Genomic DNA, 20,266 nt, shown 5'->3' with positions numbered 1-20,266 from the left:
ACATTGGTTCAATATTATTCGCATAATCGTTTAACTTGTTAATAATGGCCATTACGAAGTCGCTTCACTTTAAAGCTGATAGAAATTGGTGATTGAATAACGTACCCGTTTTTAAACTTGCTTCTTAGTTTATTTGAATACAGAAAGCTTACTGCGGTCTTCAACTAGAAATATTCAAATTCAAACAAAGTTAATTATAGTCTCTCAGGTAAGCAAAGGTTATGAACCGCATTTCTCCGAACTCAATGTCAATTCAATTATTGTATATTGACTTATCCCATGCAATGCATCGAAACATCAAAATCTGTAAGGTTTCCATATATCACATACATATGCATATACGTACGCTATGAGTAAAAATATGAGTAACAAGTAAGTAACATCAAAGTAATGTACTTTCAGGCGAAATCTTTAATAACCAACTCAAAGCTCGAATCAAAACAAAACATATTGAAAAAAGGGTAGTTAACTACACGACTGCCAGTTTGGCGAAGGTTTCAAAGTATTTGACGTGCTTTCATTTTGACGTTCGCGTTTGCATGTTTTTTCCCTTACGTTTCAAAATATAATTAAACTTTTTATTTGTAACGGATCACGACGAGTACTTTTTCAATATGTCAGCACGAATTTCAGCTTTTCCGCGATGCACGAATTTTTATATGTTTGACATGTATACGAGCGAAGAAGCAACTACGTCCCGTCATGCATTTGGCTATGGACTTGTGCATAGGAGCAACCACATACCTTCTACACTGGACGATCCTATACTCCACGGCGCTCTTCTTTTGTTTTCAAAATTGTGATTGTTTACTAAAAGGCAAAACACCCCTCCTTTCCTTTTAAAAATTAAAATTTTAGTTTGAGAAAAAAACTCAAGCCACTTTGCTTCTTAGCGTGAATTTCCTTTTGTCTCTTCCTACAAGTAATCAAAAATCAATAAATTATAAACAACATTTTATTAGTCTAAGTGAAACAAGTGCTTTGATCCAAAAGCTTTTGCTACTGTTTTCAAAATGTTTCATTGCACAATTTGTTTCATTCAGCTTAAAAAGCAAAGAAATTTTGTTATTATAATGTCATCAGGACTTGCTAATGAAATCTTTGTAGTAAGAAAATGAAAAATTAAAAGATAATTGAAAGGAGGTTCGTTTCGGTCTCATATACCCTGTGGTACCCGTAAGATAAAGCTTTCCTGCCTTAATGAAAAACGAAGATCTTCTTGGGAGACATGCGTTTCCGTGGGCAACGAATTAGTGTTTTGTTGTAGACGGTAAAGTTCTCTCCTTTCTCTCTTTTATGTTACATAAAATATATGTTCTCGGATACGGATTTTATTCATTGCAGAAAGTAGTCAATAAGATCATAAACGACAATGCGATATAGATGAAAAAAAGACGGGTTTCAAGTATCAGTGGGATTTACGTGTCCGGGAAGCTCAGAGGGGTTTAGTGTTTTCACTCAAGTTTAAAATCTCTGTTGACGTGACCACAGTATTGTGCGAGTTTGCCTATCCACCGTCGGAGTTCTCACGAATAGAAATGATAAGTAAGTACATAAAGTGTTGCGATTTCTACTAAGGTTCAAGCTTTTGTAGAAATTATCGCCACCGTTTGTATAGAACAAAGTTATAGGTACATTATATACACCTTTGATATCCTGAGAGGTCACAGCCATGTTTGGGTCTCCTCCCAATTTCTTATTTTTATCCACACACAAACATACATTCACATGTATAGTAATTAATTATTCGGAGGTATTGCAAAGAAAAGTGTGACTACAATTTCTCCAATTGGTAAGAAAACATGTCGGTCTAAAAGAGAAATTTATTATGTAACATATAAGTTTCTGAGAAGAAGTGATTATTCGACTTGTGCGCTGGACTTGGAAGATGGGTAAGTAAAGTCCGTCATAAAATATTCCACTTCTCTCTCTCTCTCTCTCATTCCATAGGAGTTTAGTGGCTTATGATTTAAATTTACATTTTCCTAACGTTAGCAAGACATGCAAAACGCTCTTTAAAGTTTTCTCAGAATAAATAAGTGCTTAAAAAAAGCAAATTATGAGGTTTACGCGAGGACGTCGTCAAAGGAAGGAAACATTTCACTCTTGATGTGGAGGTCATTTAAGGGCCCCTTTCAGTCAGAGGTCTAGCTAAAGAGGTCATTTTATCGTAACGATTACAAAATATTAATATGTTTGTGTTTTATTTTCAAGCCAATTAATACGGTAATAAAGTCTCTATTTCACTGGGAAGAAGAACGAACGTATTGTAGTTTATGGCCACTTGATTCGCTTAAACTTTTTTCTCATGTTTTTAACAACCCTGTTGTACTTGTATCCCACATTAGTTGTTGTATACTGTGGGTTTGCTTTAATTACTTTTGAATAGAGTTTTAACGTTTTATTAAGTCTTACACACCAACATGCAACCATACGCAATCATTGTAAATACAGCTGTTGTTGCAATTTGTTTTCCTTAGCATTTCGCTCCTTTCCTTTCCTTCCATTCTTATATATAAGTTTTATTATTTTGCAACTCCCAATGTCATTTTCGTTTTGTGGTTTATTTTAAACATGCATATGTGCATGTGTGCATGTGTGTGTGTGGACGTGTGCGGAACGCGAATGATTGTATATATGAATATGGATGAACACCAATATTTGTAGTTTGACTTGAGACCGCAAAGCGCAATCAGCGAAGTGGTTTAATGGCTTGAAACGGAAGCGTAGTAAAAATGGTTACAATGAACATTAAAGAATAAGATTGAAAAGCGGTAGCGTCTTTGACCGCGTCAGATCAAAATTTTGTTAATTGTTGGTACGTTAGAGCTGGCCCCTTAGAACACGATGATTACGATGCGTCCACCTTATTGATAATTAATTCACTATAATATATATATACATATATATATATATATATATATATATATATATATTTATACATATGCTGCATGCGATTAAATACGAATGTCAGCTTTATTTCAATGCGGAGTGATTTTGATGAAGGTTTCGTATCTTTTTGAGGGCGCAGTTGCTTTTCTTTTCTTAGTTCGCATATTCAGTTGAAATAATTAGTATTGAAGATTAAGGCCTAAATAGTCTTAAAATTTAAAGAAAAATTAAAGAGGATTACGACACGTGTGTACACAAAAACGCATAAGAGAGGAAAAACAGAAAGGAAAGGACAAAAGGACGCTCACTGCTGATTGATATTCATTACCTAGGAGTGTAACACATTTTCCACTAGGTACCAATGTAAACATGCCAAAGCTTGACAAACATGTAGCAACATTATTCAGTATAATGGCTCATCGTAACGCGTCCTTCAAAATTATAATTTTGGCTTAAGTACGACAGTAGAAAGATGCGGATATTAATTGGAATAGTTTTAATGAAGCGTAACAGATAAAGATCACTTTACAAGATTGCGCAGGTTATATATATATATATGGCTCTCATTTTTTGTTATTATTGGATTTGGGAGACGAATACAGGCGTTTGCAAAGTGGATCCATGGAAACAAGCTTGCTATCGTCCACATACTTTTTTCCGGGCTGTGGCAGACAGATAGACGAGCATGGCGTAGCTATGATCTTGTACACTGATCATACATATTACAATTTATAATTGCATTACTTGCTCATGCAAATTATCTCCCGAATAATAAAACTAGTCCATCTGCAAACTTTAATAATTTCTGCCGCCTTGAGCAACCTACTCTTACTATCTCCCACCTGAAAATATTGCTTTGATTACAATTTAAATAAATAAACAAATAAATAAATGTATGCATTATGTAATAAAAATAAAATAAAAACTAGTGCATGTGTTATATAAAAAAAAAACCGAAATTCAAAAGTTTTTAATATTGTATCGGTGGTTGTTTGTATTACATACAACCTATGTTCTCAAGCAAAGAAAATACGCATACGCAGGGATGTACGGTAGAGAAAATTCTCAATTTCTGCGCTTACGGGACGTCACAATTTCTTTCTCCTTAATATCAAAGTTCTTTCGTTTGCCGTTAATTCAATTTTTATATAAAATTAATTATCGCAAAGCTGGAAAATGAATTTTCAACTCCAGGTGACCCCGTTTAACCACAACTATTGCTTCGAATATATATAAGAATGAAAAGTTTTTACCATATTTTCAATCATAATCTTCCTCTTCGTCTTCGTCTTTTTTTTTGTTGCTTTTTCTCAGTGAAGAATTTTTTTTTTTGAAATTTTTAAAAACGCTTTAGAAACTTGTAAACCAACAAAAAGCCCCCGAACCCAAACTGCCATGTCAACAACAAAAGGTATTGATGTCGCATGTCACCTGCAGTTTATTAAATGTGGTTTCTTTACCTTTTAAAACCATTTTGTTTGTTTTTTTCTTTTTATTAATATAATGAAAATTTGAGCAGGAGTTTGTAATAAATTCGAAAAACCGCATAAAAGCAATTAAAGTTTCTTTTTATGCAATAAACTTTAATAGAAAAACAGAAAAGTAAAAAAATTTTTTTCGTCTTCTCTTTTTACAGATATTCTGAGGCTTAAACATCAATTCAGGTAAGTTTCGCTTTGTAAAATAATCGTTAAAAATACCATAGGATGTATACGAGCATACGAGCCCTGTCTCAAAATCTCTTTAATTTATTTTTTCATTCAACGAATCTTTGCATGCTAGTGATACGTTCCGGGGAATGTAACTGAAAATATCGACGGTGTTTGTTAACAAGACATGAGATCTCAATTACCGTACTAGACTTAAAGATTAATACATTTTTCTTATTGGGGGAAAGCATAGAGGCCCACACGGTCGCAATATCAGCACAAATTTGGACGGACTTTATTGTCACGTGGTGGTCTTTGAAAAAGTTTAGATATCTTTCGAAATTCAGCTTAACAATCTTCAATGGTTTGTTAAAATTACTCTTTGATATCCGTTCCGTTCAATAAAGTGTTTTGCGCCCATCGATTGGGAGCGTATATCGTCTACTTTTTGCGGGAAAAAAACAAAGAAGGATGACCGATCTTGAGCGTGTCTATAAAATGGTAAGAAAAGAAAGTAATTTAGCAAAATATGCTTTAAATCGTTGTCCACTGTACGAGGATGCTTGTATATGTATATAGAAAAACTAAAGAAATAAAAATCTCTCGTTTTTATTTTTTATGATTTCACGAGTAAATATGCCACTAATTGAAAATTGAGTAAAAGAGTAGAAAAGACGATTTTATTTATTTATTTTTTTTTTTTTAAATACTTGACTCAATCAAACGGAAGGAGTACGTAGCAAAAAAATTCTTAGGTATTACTTTGCGTTTAAGAGGATTTAGTTATCAGCATTTTTAACAGGAAGACGACACATAACATATTGCAGGACAACTGTCATTAGTCTGTGGAAAAAAAGAAAACGAAACAGAAGTCGTCCTTTTTTACTTATTAGACCGCATTAGGAAACCGAAAGACATCAAGCGAAAGACTTTCTAAAGGTTACCAAGAAAGGATAATACTGGAATCGTAAAAAAAAAAATCATTTCTTCATGTTTTGTTTGTTCACGTGTAAAGCGGAATACGCACACAGGACAGCATTGACAAAAGGAAAAAATTAACTACGCATAGTTCAGGTCTAACAAATATTAAGTTCATCTATTAATGTTGCGCAATATTTTATTTTTTGCTTGATTTTTTTTTTTTTTTTTTTCATATAATCCATTAAACATTGCCATCTGTCATCTTACAGACAACGTTCTTAGTTACTTATGTTGTAGCATCTTAAAGCAGAAGCCACCATAATCAGAATTCCTACGTGACAAAATAGAGGGGACGGGGTTTTAAGATTATTAATGACGTCTTTACAGAGATAAATGATTTACGCAAAATTTCATTCGCGCATATTTAATGAATTTATTCGTGTCGCTCACAATTTTCTCTTGAGTGCGTCTTGCACGACAGCTAAGCATTTTACTGCTTTAATGCTCTTTTTGTTCTGCTAACCGCATTGCACGGTCACTGCCAATTGCTCATTTATGTTATTGTGAACATAAATATGTATTTTTTTTTACACCCGTTTATTATCTGTAAAAGTATTAGCGTATTAAAGCTTGTGCAAGGGCAGCTAAGGATGAACGAAAAGAGAGAAGAGAATGAAAGCATATTCTTGTCTTAAACATTACCATACGAGGCATACGAGGCCTGTTCTAAAAATTCTTTTGAACGAAAAGAGAGAAGAGAATGAAAGCATATTCTTATCTTAAACATTACCATACGAGGCATACGAGGCCTGATCTAAAAATTCTTTTAGTACTTCGCAATTTTCGTGGCTGCAACTGTGACATCTCACAATTGCTTTTCCAAAATTTTTCCTCTTTTGTTTTAAATAATCAAAGTGATCTTAAATTTTTTTTTCCCAGCGCTTTCGAATGTTTGCTCGCTTTGTTTTTATTTATTCAAGATTAGCAAGTGGTTGTCTGTTCTTTTCGTCTTATTCTATGACAGGCAGTGGAATGGGACTAACAACTTTGGTCGGAATTCTGCAATTTCAAGTGAATGTCACTATTCAACGCTTCATATGAAAAATTCTGCAAAAATATCATCAAGAAATTGTTCTTTTATTCTCTTTTTCACGTCTACAGCTTTGTCTGCATTTGTGGAGGTTGTTCACCAAATTTTTTTTAAATGCTTGCAGCACTTGCAAATAGGAACGAGATAACATTTTTTATTCATTGTCACCGTCTATTAGGAAGCCAAAGAAAAGAATATTTGAAAAGGAGTCTCAACGGTCCGCTGGGTATTGAAAGAGTCCATCAATTTCTTTAACATCCTTGATATTTTCATATTTTTGCACGAATAAGCTTTTGCAAGTGTAGTCAGCATTTTCCGTCGACACATACTTTCTACGTTCCGCTCACGCTAATCGTTCGAGTGAAGGCACCAGTAAGGAAATTCCTTCTAATAGAGAATGTGAAACGTGTTAATATTATCGCATGTTATCTCATTAAAGTACTAACAGGGAGAGTCGTAGCGATGTGAAGTACTTCAAGGTTAAAATGTTAGGCGAATATTGGCGGTCAAGTGTGTGGTATGTACTCGACATATATGTTGCACAGAATATTATCCAGTCGATGAAGGAATCGAATTATTCTAAACAGAAGGTTGCAATAAAAGGCGAGTTTAATAAAAAATCCTGTTTTCTGATTTGGCTTTACGAATAAATGCCATATATCCTCTGTGTAATAGCAGTAGTTAATAAAGAGTTATTTTTAATGTTTAAAATCATAAAAAATGTTTTTTGTATTTATTGCAATAAATTTATTTGCATAAATATTTTATTTTTCTTAAATATTTTATTTCCGTATGTAAACACCAGGTATTACAATTTATATCTAAAGTATCGTAGAAATTATGTGAATATATTTTCACAGATTTTAAATTGATGCACGTATCTATCTGCAAGTAAATATCAAAGGGAAGAGGTGCTGCTTGACTCGATCCTGTAGCAAATGCAATAACAAAAAACATAACAAAATTCATAGCGTTTCTATGCAACTTAACACAATATATACTCCTGAGTGTTGTTGTATCTAAAAACGTAAAAAAAAAAAAAAAAAAAAAAAAAATATTTACATTCTTGTGTTTTGAGATTTACCGCATTCACACCTTGGTAAATGAGGTTTCTGGTTTCATGTTGTGTTTTTGATTTTCACTTTCGTATACCCACACACTCGCACACACACGCTCACAAACAATTCAGGATTTGAAACTGTTCTTACATGGCGCTGGGCTGGGAATCGGGAGAATTAAAGGTTATTGTGTTTCATTTTCTAAATACACATTTATTATTTTGATCTGCTTTCATAATGAGCGGTGTGGTGTATGCATGCAGATGCATCTACACCTATTTCAAATATTTAAAATTTTAGAAATTTTCTTTCTGCAGTTTTCTCTAAAGAGAACCCTACTAGCATCTGTGTTCGAACGAAGAGATCATCGTTCATTCCTTTACTACCTAAGCGCACGGTTGCTAAAAGCGATTGGTGCTTTTGGCTTCTTAGTTAAATCACTTTTAGGGAAGCACCCAAAGACCCAAGAGAGGAATTGGCAATTAATAAACGACAGGGTTGTTATTAAGGAGAAATGTGACAGCTTACAGTTTGTGTGCTTCCCCGAACTGTCCTATTTTACTTAGAATTTACACCCATTTCGTGATTCAAGTCATTTCAAGTCGCTATTATAGTACGAAAAAGGCGAAGCACAGACATCTCGCGAGTAAGCTCTTTCCCCATAGGAATTATCCAAAATTGCTTCATATACAAAATGTGTTGCAGAGGAAATGTTTTCCTTGTAATGTACTGAGAACTTCTCATCTGAAAAATGTATACCTCTCCCTTGTAGAAGCAGATAGGGATCATTAAAATTCATCCTTGGATTGTCAAATAATGGGGTTTAAAGTGACCACAGCATTGTCAAGTCGTCATAAAACCACCATAAGGTTGTATTGAGTTTTACTGCATCCCGTATAAAACTTCAACAGAAACATTGTTTGTGATGGTGAATGCTTATCCTCCATCCGTATTGTCTAGATTTAATTTGATTAGAACAAAGTCAAGGCCCATACCGCGGGCCTTGCACGATATTCTGCAAAATTCGAATCACTTATGTGGTAAACTTCTTCTTTTTCTTTTCATTATAATATACCTATAAATTTCAAAAAAAAAAAAAAAAAAAAAAAAAAAAAAACAGAAAACGTTTAACGAATTTGAGTTATTATTTTTTTGTGTTTGCGGAATTGTGTGCGACGTGCGCAAAATGAACATCGTGTTGTCACAACAATTCAATCATAAAAATTGCCAGTTATAAACCAATAAAAAACTGATAAAAAATAAATAAACAAAATGAAAAATACATTGTAAACAAACGAAACTTCCCGCAGGTTTCTCTCTGTGGATTATTTATATTTAAGCCTTTTAAGCCTCATGAAAAATGTAGGGTGTACACGGCAGCCAAAGCTTTCCGCATATGACGACACACACAATGATATGTTTTTTTTTTGTTTTTTTTTTTTTTTAATTACATTTTGTAAACGTTTTTACGATAAAAAAGGGTCGTGGATGCGAACGGAGTGGAGATTAGGTGTTTCGCAGACATTTGCAAAACGCATAAAGCTATCCAAACCGGAATTTTTTATTAATGAAAGATAAGTAATTTTTATGGAATATTTTTATTTATATGTAACCAAATACTCTGGGGAAGAATTGGGGAGAGAGGGCGATAGGATATAGCCGCAGACTAGGGAGTATGCATCCGATCGAGCACTCACTACAGTTAATACCTTACACTAGACATAATTGAACTAGAGGATCTGCTGGACAGCCGTGCTTCTTAACTACTTGGATTTTTTGTTTGCGGAAACCATAGGACGTATTATCGTCGTATTTGAAGGTCAATAGCTTATATTCGCATATAGGGGTAGGAACGACGTTGCCGATCCCAAAGCTTATAGACATCAGTGCTATTAATAGAAAAATTTTATTTTCTGAAAAGTGTTGAACACACAACATAATTAACGGAATTTCCGTACGAACGGGGATCTTTTTCGTCCTTGACCTAATATTATATAAATTTTTTATTTAAGAAACGAAACCGTCCATCTGTTACCTATCTTTACCTACGCTCACAGTTTCAATCTTTCCGTAACGATAAAGTCGGCCTAGACGACCTAGCGCGTATAATAATAGAATACAACTTTGACTCTTTACTTGGTGTTCATTTTGTGATCGATGGTAATGGTTAAAATGACACTGTGCTGCGTGTATGCATACGTAGCTCCATAAATTACATGTCAACACGAAATTCGTAATAAATATAAACAATAAATTCCAAAAATACATAAACATTTTTATAAATATGTAAATATTTGCCCACATTTACATAAGTGCACACATTTGCATTCAAATACGTTAAATGTAAATATCGATAAACAAATGATTTTTTTTTTTTTTAATATTAACATACAAATATTTTGGACAATTTAAGCCAACGAGGCTATGTGTTTCAAGCCTTAAATACTTACTGCACTGAACAATGAACACTGTTGCAATATGAACTTCAAATTGAATCTGAAATTTTCGATTTGTCTTTAAATGTTTACGTTTAGTATTCGTTCCGTTGAACATACGAAAACAATTCGCTGAAAAATGTTGTAATCATTTTTTTCGTGAGAAGAGTATTCGATAGAGTATCGGGCATCCTAAAGGAAAAATCAAGAAAGAAAGACCAAATTTCTTAGTAGCCTTTGTTAATAATGGTCGATATTCAATCAATTGTCAATATTTTGATGTTGTATCGGAAGATCTGCTGTAACTAACAACAAATAATTTGGGCATCGGGAACAGTTGTCAAAACTTATTTGCAGATGAGAAGAAGAAACGAGAAGATCCGTTGAATTCGAAAGATTTCATAGAATAGCTTCACGTAGACAACAACTGTGACTGAATTGAGGTCACTATACAGCTAAACTAGGAAATACTTGCAAGGCGGGCTGACTGACTCGTAATGTGTATGTATGGGGATGCAGTTGGGGAAACTACGCTAATGAATCCGAATAATCTAATCAGAAATATAGAATAGAAAAGATAAGTAAATAAAGAAGCAATTTTTTTAACGACCCGTTTATCAGTTTCCCTTTTATTATGTTAAACAGTACAGGCTTTCTTTCGTTTTTGTGTTCTAAAGGATTGTTTCAAACTAAAGTTAAATTACATTCTAGCGCACAACCTCGACATAAATTTTTATTTTAATGTTTACAAATCATCTTTCCTTCAATATGGAGAGAAGCGAAGCCAAAAAGAAAAATGTTGAAAAGAAAACTTTCTATGCCAACATTTTTCTCTTTCTTTTTGACAAGCATACACATACACACATATAAATACTTGCATGAAAAATACCTTTAGAAATTGTAAATAATGACATTTGAAAGCGAATGTTGTCGATGATGGGGCTGACGTCAAACAAGAGGCATATTGCGTGCGTACACATATACACATGCATGTACGACAACATTTCACATTTTAACAAACGCACGTACGCGAGCAATAAAAAGACATTTTTACAAATTCAAATATAACGGGAAAGCATGGATGTACACTATCATCATCATCACTAGGAGTAACTTGTTAGTGACGTGACTGGGTTTGGTTTCATTTAGAATCCTCGGCGCAAATTTCAAGCACAACAAAAGCAAGTTTAAAGAAATAAACATCAGCCATATATACAATACAATAGCATACAATATAATCTGCATTTCTGACTTGAAAAATATTGTAACCGCTGCGCACCTATACACGCAAGCAGAGGACGGAAAAGGTTAAACATTGTTGTACGCTTCTTTTTCGTGTCTCGTTAAGGCATTGTTTTTATTACACGGCTGTGCCATTTGCTATGAGTTGTTCTATTTAGCATGCATGAGTTTGAATTTAATAAACGCGAACGCATAGAAAACTTTTATTATTGTAGCAGTTCTTCCTTCTTTCCCTCTTTTTAGTGAGTTTTTAAAGACATAAACTTTGAATCCAAAATTCATTTTGTACGGGGAGGTGCGCATTATTCCGCAGAACTGTTGTTGGTATAAAAAATAAAACTGTCACGGTTTCATTTTGGTCGTCATGTAAAGGACACAAAATATAAAGAAAAACAAAAAAGAAAAGTCTAGTTGGAGTAAGTAGTATAGCAACAGCAACAGCAACAGCAACATCAACTTAAAAAGCAAACGCAACAGTAGCGATAACATAACACAAACATAAAAACGGTTACACTGATGTTAATGTTGACGTTAGCGATAATGATGTTGATAGCTCTGAAGCTGGTAGCGAAGAACGCTTTTTGAGTTTTTTGATGCGTGCGTGTTGCGCACAATTGTAACGTTTTATTTAATTATTTTTCTACAGAATTTCAATGTAAATATTTGAGAAAGTTATTATTTTTGCTAAAGTTCACAGAGACTGCTGCTGCTGCTGCAGTTCACATATGCCATTGTATGTTTTAGGTGCACATATATACATATATATATGTATATATATATATATATATATACGTAACAAGTGACTTATAATCAAGTTATATATTTTTCTGTGATAATATGTTTTGTGCACAGCAGAGCGTATGTTTTTAATTGTAAGTTCGTTTTTTTTTTTTTTTTCTAATTACAGGCAAGAAGACAGAGGGCTTCCCTTTTAAATACTGTTTTTGTGTATTCAAACAAAAAAACATATTAATTAAGGGTACACAGAAGATACAGATACGGTCTGGATTCAGCGAAACGATAAAAACCAGTTGCAAATTTGTTTGCCGTCATTTTTTTCTCAAGTGAAACTCTCCTCTTTAATACAAACGGCTTTTGATTCAGTCACTGCCGATTCTTCTATCTACCCATTCCATCATTCTATATGCAAATGTTTTCATACAAATATCAAGTTAAAAATCAAATTCTCCTAAAACATTCAAAGACCAGCTTAAACACGCTAATTAAAAAGCTTCATTTAACATTTACATTAAAAAGCTCTCTCTTGTAGAGAATTGCCACGTGAGTGTTCGTGGATTTACTCTGATCGCAGTTGCAGTAAGTGCTTAGCTGGTGAAGGCATAGCACTTATCGTTTGAGCTGCAACCATCTTCGTTTCGCTTTAAATTCTCTGACTTCTTTCCGATCGTCCCCATGTTACAGGTTTAAGGAACATACGCCCAAAAAAAAAAGAAAAAAGAAAAACATTTACTATTATATTCTTCTTCTTCTTCGTTCTTTCTTTTCAATTTAGTTTAAGTAAAATGCTAGAAATAGTTTCAAACAGATTACATGTAAGTAACAAATTTTTCGAGAAAAAACAAATGAGAATTTTGACGCTGACTCTGCTAAAAGTCGTGAAAGAACTAACCGTAAACTAAATACATTAAAAACATGCCGCAATCGAAAAGGGCGGCCTTACTTGACACTCAATATTTCTCGGAATTTATTAGGCAGATTTTGGTTGAAATATATTTCGACTTTACTGTTAATGGATATTCGATTATGTTACGCTTTCCTGCCATGTGGAAGGAAGAAAAGGTATTTCCGTTATGAATGGGAGCCTACTTCATGTGATAGGGCAAAAGAAAGCAAATACATCTAAAAATGTTTCCTTTTGTCATGATTCTCTTCTCTATTTCCTAATATTATCGGTTATCCACTGCATGTAATGAGAAACATTTGTGTAGACACCAGGAAGATTAACTTGCCCGCACGTACTAATGCCAAAACTGACAACGCCAAATTGTATAAATCGTAAATGGCCTAAATGTTTGTCGCGAAATCCCAAAGGACCGCCGGAATCACCGCGACACGAGTCAACCAAATTTTCACCACCGGCACAAATGTGTTCCTCGTTTAAAGGCGGCAAAACTGCAAAATCTTTTTGACAGGTTTGCCGTTCAATGTGACGGACAAGCGCCACCATTAGTACATCGGATGTGTTTCCTAAAAGGTGACGAAGAAAGTTTCAATTATTCTTATTATGACAAAGTATCAAGAGGGCAAAGTTTTACTTACCATTTTCGGTTCTTCCCCAACCCGAAATGACGTAATGACTGTGATGTGCAGATCTTAGCTCATCAGTTATTGGCAAACAGATAGGTTTTAATTGACCTAAAGCGTGTAAATAAGTTTCAATTTGAGTTTCGCAGGAAGATTTATACACATCGATATATTACTAACGCCGAAACTCGACGGTACGATCCAAACGTATTAACGCTATATCGTCGTGAAAGACATGTTTACGGTAATTGTGTGGGATGATAATCTCTTCTATACCCACATCTTCGACCGGTGGCGCACATTCACTCTTGATCGGAGAATTTGTACAGTCTGAGAGGCTGCTTATGTTATACTCTCCCAAACGCACTCCAACTCTAGCCAAGAACTAAACTCCTTTAATGATTAAAATGTAAAAACATTTTCGCACTTACATTGTATCCTCCTGACGGTAAACGCAATGAGCTGCCGTCAATACATAGCCTTTTGAAATATATGTTATGTGTTCATTTACTCTCCTCTATCAATATTTAGAATGAAATGCAACTTACGATTGGTTATAAGCGATCCACCGCATTTAAAGGGTTCGCCGATATTATATTTGAGCAAAGCCATCCAGGGGAATGAAAATAAAGCGGCCACAAAGCCTCGGGAGACTGTGCTAGCATGATTTATCCCGCATCTGGTGTTCGTTAAAATTTCTAGGCCTTCGCTGTTTAACTGAATTTCGGATTTCAGGCAGCAAACGTGATGCTAACAAAAATGTTTAAAAACAAGTAAGAAAATCGTAATTGCTTTGATATATGAGGTGCGACTAATTATATAGCTTTTCGCTCAATGTACTAGAGGCTTAGAAGGTCTTCACGCGCATTTGTTTGAAGTTTTCAATTTTTGAATACAGTTAACGGTTTACCAATGATGGTAAGCGTCCGTCTCTTCTTTCCTCTTTTCACATACAACGTGAAGCGCGTTTCTGGATTTTCTCAATCTGATAAATGTAGTCTCGCCTATCGAAAGGGCCCAACGGCTTTTTTTTAGCAACTCTTTCCTCCTACTTCTTTTGAATTTTACACCAAGAGAAGTGAACAGAGTTTCTATGCGTACTTACGTTTCTATAAAGCGGAGTTTGGCGTGTAGCTGCACTTCTACTCTTATGTAGTAAATATGGTTTCTCTTACACATTAGTTCACAGGTTAACTCACTTACCACGTTACGAAAAGTGCCACAATATGACTTTGTAATCAAGTTTTTATGATCGTCCGTGAGATCACCGCTTGTAGAAGCTGTTTGCTGAAATATCTCGTAAATATTGCGACAGGATTTCACAGGCATACATAGTCCAGGCTCTTCATTAACGGTTGAGCAATGCGAGGCGTACTCTACACAAAGTGACAGTGAGCGGGTTTAATGGATTTTTTAGAATGTTTAAGAAATCAGATTTTATGAATGCACACACAAACATCTTGTAAAACACGTTGTATAGCCTAGAGTAACTAACCGTAGTGTCCATCTCCACCTCTGAGAAATCTATATCGCAAACGTCTTGGGAAATCTTCTAACTTTGTATTACGTTATCGTACATAAAGTTCAGATAAACTTTACAATGGATCTGAGGACCTAACTTGAAAGTGTTTATAGTCTTGTTTCTATTTCTCGGGAGCTTCTCTATTGCGGTTGGTATTTTCTATTTGGTTTTTATACGAAACACTGTAGATAAGTTTATGAAGCGCGCTCCACGACGTTTGCATTTGTGGAAAGTGTTCTTCTTATTATATATTACGCTAGCGGGAAGGTGCATCTTCAAATTGAAATGTTTTATTTAAACTATGGCAAACATTTTAAGATATTTTAACCGATATTCTTTGACCGGTAGCTTAAATCCAATTTTAGAAACAGTTCTAACCCATTTATATAAAAAATTACAAACCGAAAATTTCACTTCACCCAAGGACCGGCTACATAACCAATATTTAACTGATTACAAACAACCAAATATAGGCTTATTATATAGTTGGAATCGGCTGACTAAAACAGGGTTCACGAGCGACTGTGCGAAGTGAAAAATGTTGGTGGTTCGTCTTAAAGCGAATACAGCCTTCATTTCATCGATTAAAATGTACTCACGTGCTTTTACCCGACATTTTTGCTTCAACGAAAGCAAAATATATAAAGCGAACAATAATGCAAAGTTTATGTACATATTTAATTATTCCAAAACCAAAATATCCCCGAGCGTGTAATTTTTCTATAAAACTGAAGCAAGTAAACAACGTGACCGCCACCGCGTTCGTTCTTATTGGTACTAAAACAGCAACAAATTTTGCATTAAATATTATGTGAGAGAATTTTCAATGTTCAGCTGTAAATACAATTTGTATTATCGTCCAACGACTCAGTTAAGATTTACATTTATAATTATTTGAAAGAGTGATTCATCGATAAAAAATTTCAACTCGTTACTATTTTTTCAAAATTTTTTACTAATTAAGTAAAAAACAAAAGACAACATAGCCCGGCGAGGTCGACTTTCAGATACCCTATACCACTTCGCCTAGTACCGTTATTCACTCGCTACACCAAAAATGGCACAAGCAACGGAATACTCTCCATGAAATCCCGCATATTCGATGATATTCAAAAGACCGCATGTCTTAAGGTATTGAAAACTAGATCTTTTTACAAAGTGAAGATTCAGTTCCTTTAGGAACGCTACGGAAAATTGTGAGCTCTAGGTTCACAGCAAGCAAACATAAATAAGCAGAACAGGCGAACAGACATGCTTAGATGTGTGTAATAAAAGCTGGGTCTGTTCTAAGGCCTTCTGAGTGTCATATATGTCCGCAAGAATTTAATGTATCCCGTCCGACATATAAGCAGTGTACGGTATAAACAGGTGTGAATATTTTCGTCATTTAAAGGATGAGGACGCACTTTCCAGACTTTAAATTAGCTTACTTCAATCCTAGAATCAAAACCATGTTCTCCCGGTACTTTAAATATTCTACCGGGAACTTAAAGGTTGACTTAAGCATTACTCTCTCATTGTAACATTTTCTAGTTCTTCGCACTTGTAATTTATAAAGATGTTCCATGTATGATTAAATCTAACACAAGCATTGACTTATTATGTTGTTTGTATTTTTGTTTTTAAAGCCACACCGCTTCTCGTACAGGGCGTAATAAGTTTAAGCCGACGCATCTAACACGTGTTCAATGTCCTTCCATATAAATTTCCGTTCAAGCTACAGGTCGTAATTTTTGAGATATTTTGATGAAATTTGGTGGACTGACTGATGCTTTGACCCAAGGACGAACGTTATTGAAAATGGTTTGGATCGTTATATGGAAAAAAATTGCAGTTTTCAAAATTTCTCCACAAAAGTCCCTCCGTAATGGTATTTGGACATTTTAAATTGGTATGAGAAATTTGATGCGGCTGAGGCAATTTTATTAAGGCCTCTCCCATATAACTGTTGCTACGCAAACCGAATCTTTTTATAGTCAAAGGACATAATTTTTAATATTTGATGGCGAAAATTAGTTCATAACAGTAAATTGAATTTTCCCTTGCATGAAAATTAGGTGCAACTTTTGATGTGTTAGTACCAAAACGAGTGAATAATTGTGTTAGGTGAAAAGGGTCGGGGCATCTAATAGTCGGTCTTGCCCGACTATTTGTTTTTTTTTTTTTTAGTTTTGTTGGTAAAACAAGTGACCAATTCGAGACAATATGATCCCATGTAGAACGTGGTCTGAAAAATATTAAGCCGGCATATCTAAATTTCTGTATTTGTCTGTAACTAATTTATTTAATTTATGCGTAGCGTAATTTCCATGGTGAGGATCAATGCTCTTTAGATTATTGCTTGGAATTTGTAATCAATTACAATAGAGTTAGACATGATTTAATAATTAAATAAATTAATTAATTATAAAATAATTCCATTTATTGACATAAAGGCTATCACATTATTTGTAAACATTGGAAATACCAAACATGAAAATTCATTAGCAATTAAATCAAGAGATAGGTACGTGACTCTAATACACATAAAGCTGAGTATCATTTTTTAAATGCATGGATATACAAATAAATAAAATACCTTACGAAAATAAAATCATATTAGCGAATATTTGGAATAAGGCATATTTCGTCGTGCCAAAAGCCAGAAGTAGACTTCACGCGCCCTTTAAAGTATCTACATGCTTTTGGTCAGGACGAGAACGTGAGTCGATGTAGACACGTCTGTTTGCCCGCCTTTGTAATTCCCGTGTGGTGCCCATTGCTTATAGATCGTCGCGGGTCCAATGATAGAAATTTTCGTGTGTATTCTATAGGTGTTTTTCACGGTAGTGGAGAGATTAGGTCAGGTCACTCCCATTCAGCAATATACCTAACATCTCGTCCTTTATTTTCTTTTTTCTTAAAGCTGGGCACAAAAGGTTCGACCCAAGCCGAACATAACTTTATACTTGTTTTTCTTTCATGCCTCCACTTTCGCCCTTTGCATCCTCAGCTGTGCTGTGCGGTTCGTCTCAAAGTTGGGATGCTTTAATAAGCTCAACTAATCAAATTCGTAGTTCGACTCTTTAGTTGCCATTTGATTGTGTTTGCTTAAGGTTTTTATGCAAAAGCTTTTCAGCGTTTGACTGGAATATCATCGAACGTAATGATGAATGCGATTTAAAAAGCTTCTCTTGAAAGCGTGCTCTTAGATAAAATTGATTGAAAAGATTACATTCAAACGCTATTACCCATTTATCATTGTTATTCACGTATTTTGCTATTCCCTGACATAAAATCTTACGGAAGGAATATTTCAGGTATATGTTTTGTGTACATGTTCACAAAGTAATAAAATATACATGAGTAAACTTTGATTGCAAATGCTTCACAAGCATATCTATTTGCAAGTTTTATATATATAAAGGTTATTTCTATTGTTGGCAGAAACTTTGGCTTGTATAGCATCAGTGTACTGGCGTTTATTTTTTTATTATTATTTCCACGGGAGTGTATTGAATTTACCGAACGTTTTGAAGGGAAAAAAATATGTCGCAATAATATACATCGTCTTAGTTAGCCGAATAGAGGGATGGATTTGAAGATGTCTGGACTGTCTTTTTGCCATTCACGTCTGTTGATTTAAAATGAAAACTCCTTGTAGAAGAAAAAATATGTTGTTGAAAATGCGAGTTATGTAAATAAGGCATTTCCTTGTTCAATTGCGTAGGGTACCTTGTCCAAATACGCTTCTGCACTACTAAATTGGAAGATATGTGCGATACGATGTATGATAGATGTTTCGAATGAATAATACAATAAACATTTGCCCCATCTTGCTCTAGTTGTCGGTATAAAAGGCTTTCGCCTCGCCCAACCGAAATAAAATTCACTTTTTGCTCATTTAATGTTTTTTCATTTGACCTTTTGGACAAGTTAAGCTCTCTCGGGCAATCGACATATCCGTTATATGTTTTCAATATGGCGATGTTTTGGAAAACATTTGCACACAGATGATGTGCTAACTTTTTTGTTAAAAACGAAATTTAATGTTTTTTCCATACGACAAAACCTTAATCAATTTTGATTCCTTGTTCACTTCGTCAAAACTAGATTGTGTGGATATGTTGTCGAAATATCCTCTCATAACATTAAGTTAATGAAAACTAAGTTAATAAATTTGACTATTGTTTGCAGTGCAAATATTTTACTGCTCTCTCAACAATGGCCCTCAGAGGTGCATGAAAAGTTAACCATACAAAAACATTATATGTGCAATGTAAGCACTCGGCCGTATACCTTCGTAATAGGATGTATACGTAAGCAAATTGGACTATCTCCTCGAGGAATCCTGTTGTAAAATATTTAACGAAAATGTTGAAGTAGGCAAAAATTAAACAATTTTTTTATTAACGCATTTACTTATCAGTTAAATCTGCGTAGACTTCTACTTTTGGATATGCTGTCAATGAAAGGTTAATTTCATGAAATGAACACTGCTCCGCTCCGCTCGCACCGAAAAGTAAGAACACCGTAACATCATAAGATTGAGTTCGCACAATAAATACTTATTTCTGTCCGTCACGCACAACGCCAAGTCTATGCAGATTCCGTTACTTAAAATTATGACCTTACGTTAAGCTTATAGTAAGATATTGCGTGAGAGCAATAAGCAAATTCAATTTCTTCTCGGTTTTTAATATTTTCGGTTCTTTTTATGCAACTACTTAATGAATTAATAAAATGAAAATGAAAGAAGAAAATATTTGAAATAAACTGAAAGGGGTCTCCAAGAAAGTTCATACGATTACTTTGAATAATAAGATGGACGAAATTGTTGTAGTGCTTTGTGTGTCATACCACGAGGCATTTAAAGGATTTTTGACTTGGATTTGCACTGGGTATTTTTTTGCGAAAGAGGACTTTGTTTTTTCTTTTTTTAAAACGATGAGTGATTCTTCTTTTCGCTTGTTATTGTCTTTTGAACATTCATGCTTAGATAGAAATATTAACTGGAGAAATCTCAAGTTAATAAAATGAATGAAATCGCATACACTGGTCAGCTTCAGATATCGTGAGAATTTTGTAATGTTGACAAGCCAGCTAACCCACAGCCCGTAGTTAAGATATTTTTATCTTCATATCATTTTTTCCTCTTTGTCTTCGCACTAAACGACTTAAACTACTGCAAGGTATGCATCTTTGCTTGGCCG

General features: G+C 34.4%; 2 protein-coding genes across 7 annotated transcripts in view; one reads left to right on the top strand and one right to left on the bottom strand.

The window, feature by feature from the left end:
• Positions 1–20,266, top strand: part of LOC119634658 (complexin) — a 206,455-nt gene that overhangs the window by 52,466 nt on the left and 133,723 nt on the right. For all 6 annotated transcript variants that reach the window (XM_038028929.1, XM_038028926.1, XM_038028928.1 and 3 more), the window contains exon 4: positions 4,529–4,556. The gene's annotated coding sequence lies outside the window, so the exon portion shown is untranslated. The remainder of the gene's footprint in view (positions 1–4,528; positions 4,557–20,266) is intronic.
• Positions 12,969–15,053, bottom strand: LOC119634657 (serine protease grass-like). The gene is made up of 7 exons (XM_038028925.1): positions 15,048–15,053; positions 14,756–14,928; positions 14,101–14,302; positions 13,984–14,032; positions 13,733–13,926; positions 13,568–13,663; positions 12,969–13,495 (listed from the first exon to the last, which is right to left on the bottom strand). Exons 2-7 carry the CDS (start codon positions 14,879–14,881, stop codon positions 13,182–13,184), a joined length of 981 nt encoding a protein of 326 aa, XP_037884853.1. The 5' UTR covers positions 14,882–14,928; positions 15,048–15,053; the 3' UTR covers positions 12,969–13,181.

This window comes from Glossina fuscipes, unplaced genomic scaffold (genome assembly GCF_014805625.2).
Source record: "Glossina fuscipes isolate IAEA_lab_2018 unplaced genomic scaffold, Yale_Gfus_2 3, whole genome shotgun sequence".
In the NCBI taxonomy this organism is placed as follows: domain Eukaryota; kingdom Metazoa; phylum Arthropoda; class Insecta; order Diptera; family Glossinidae; genus Glossina; species Glossina fuscipes.
The sequence above is the reverse complement of the archived record's forward strand: the minus strand, read 5'-3'. Positions and strand labels throughout refer to the sequence as shown.

What these genes read in the sequence shown, in the direction of transcription:
- LOC119634657 (XM_038028925.1), bottom strand. Translation starts at nt 14,881, where the DNA reads ATGCCTGTGAAATCCTGTCGCAATATTTACGAGATATTTCAGCAAACA. An exon ending in TACCGTCAGGAGGATACAAT is followed by an intron (nt 13,927 to 13,983) that starts GTAAGTGCGAAA and finishes GTTCTTGGCTAG; the next exon opens with AGTTGGAGTGCGTTTGGGAG. An exon ending in TCGTACCGTCGAGTTTCGGC is followed by an intron (nt 13,664 to 13,732) that starts GTTAGTAATATA and finishes TACACGCTTTAG; the next exon opens with GTCAATTAAAACCTATCTGT.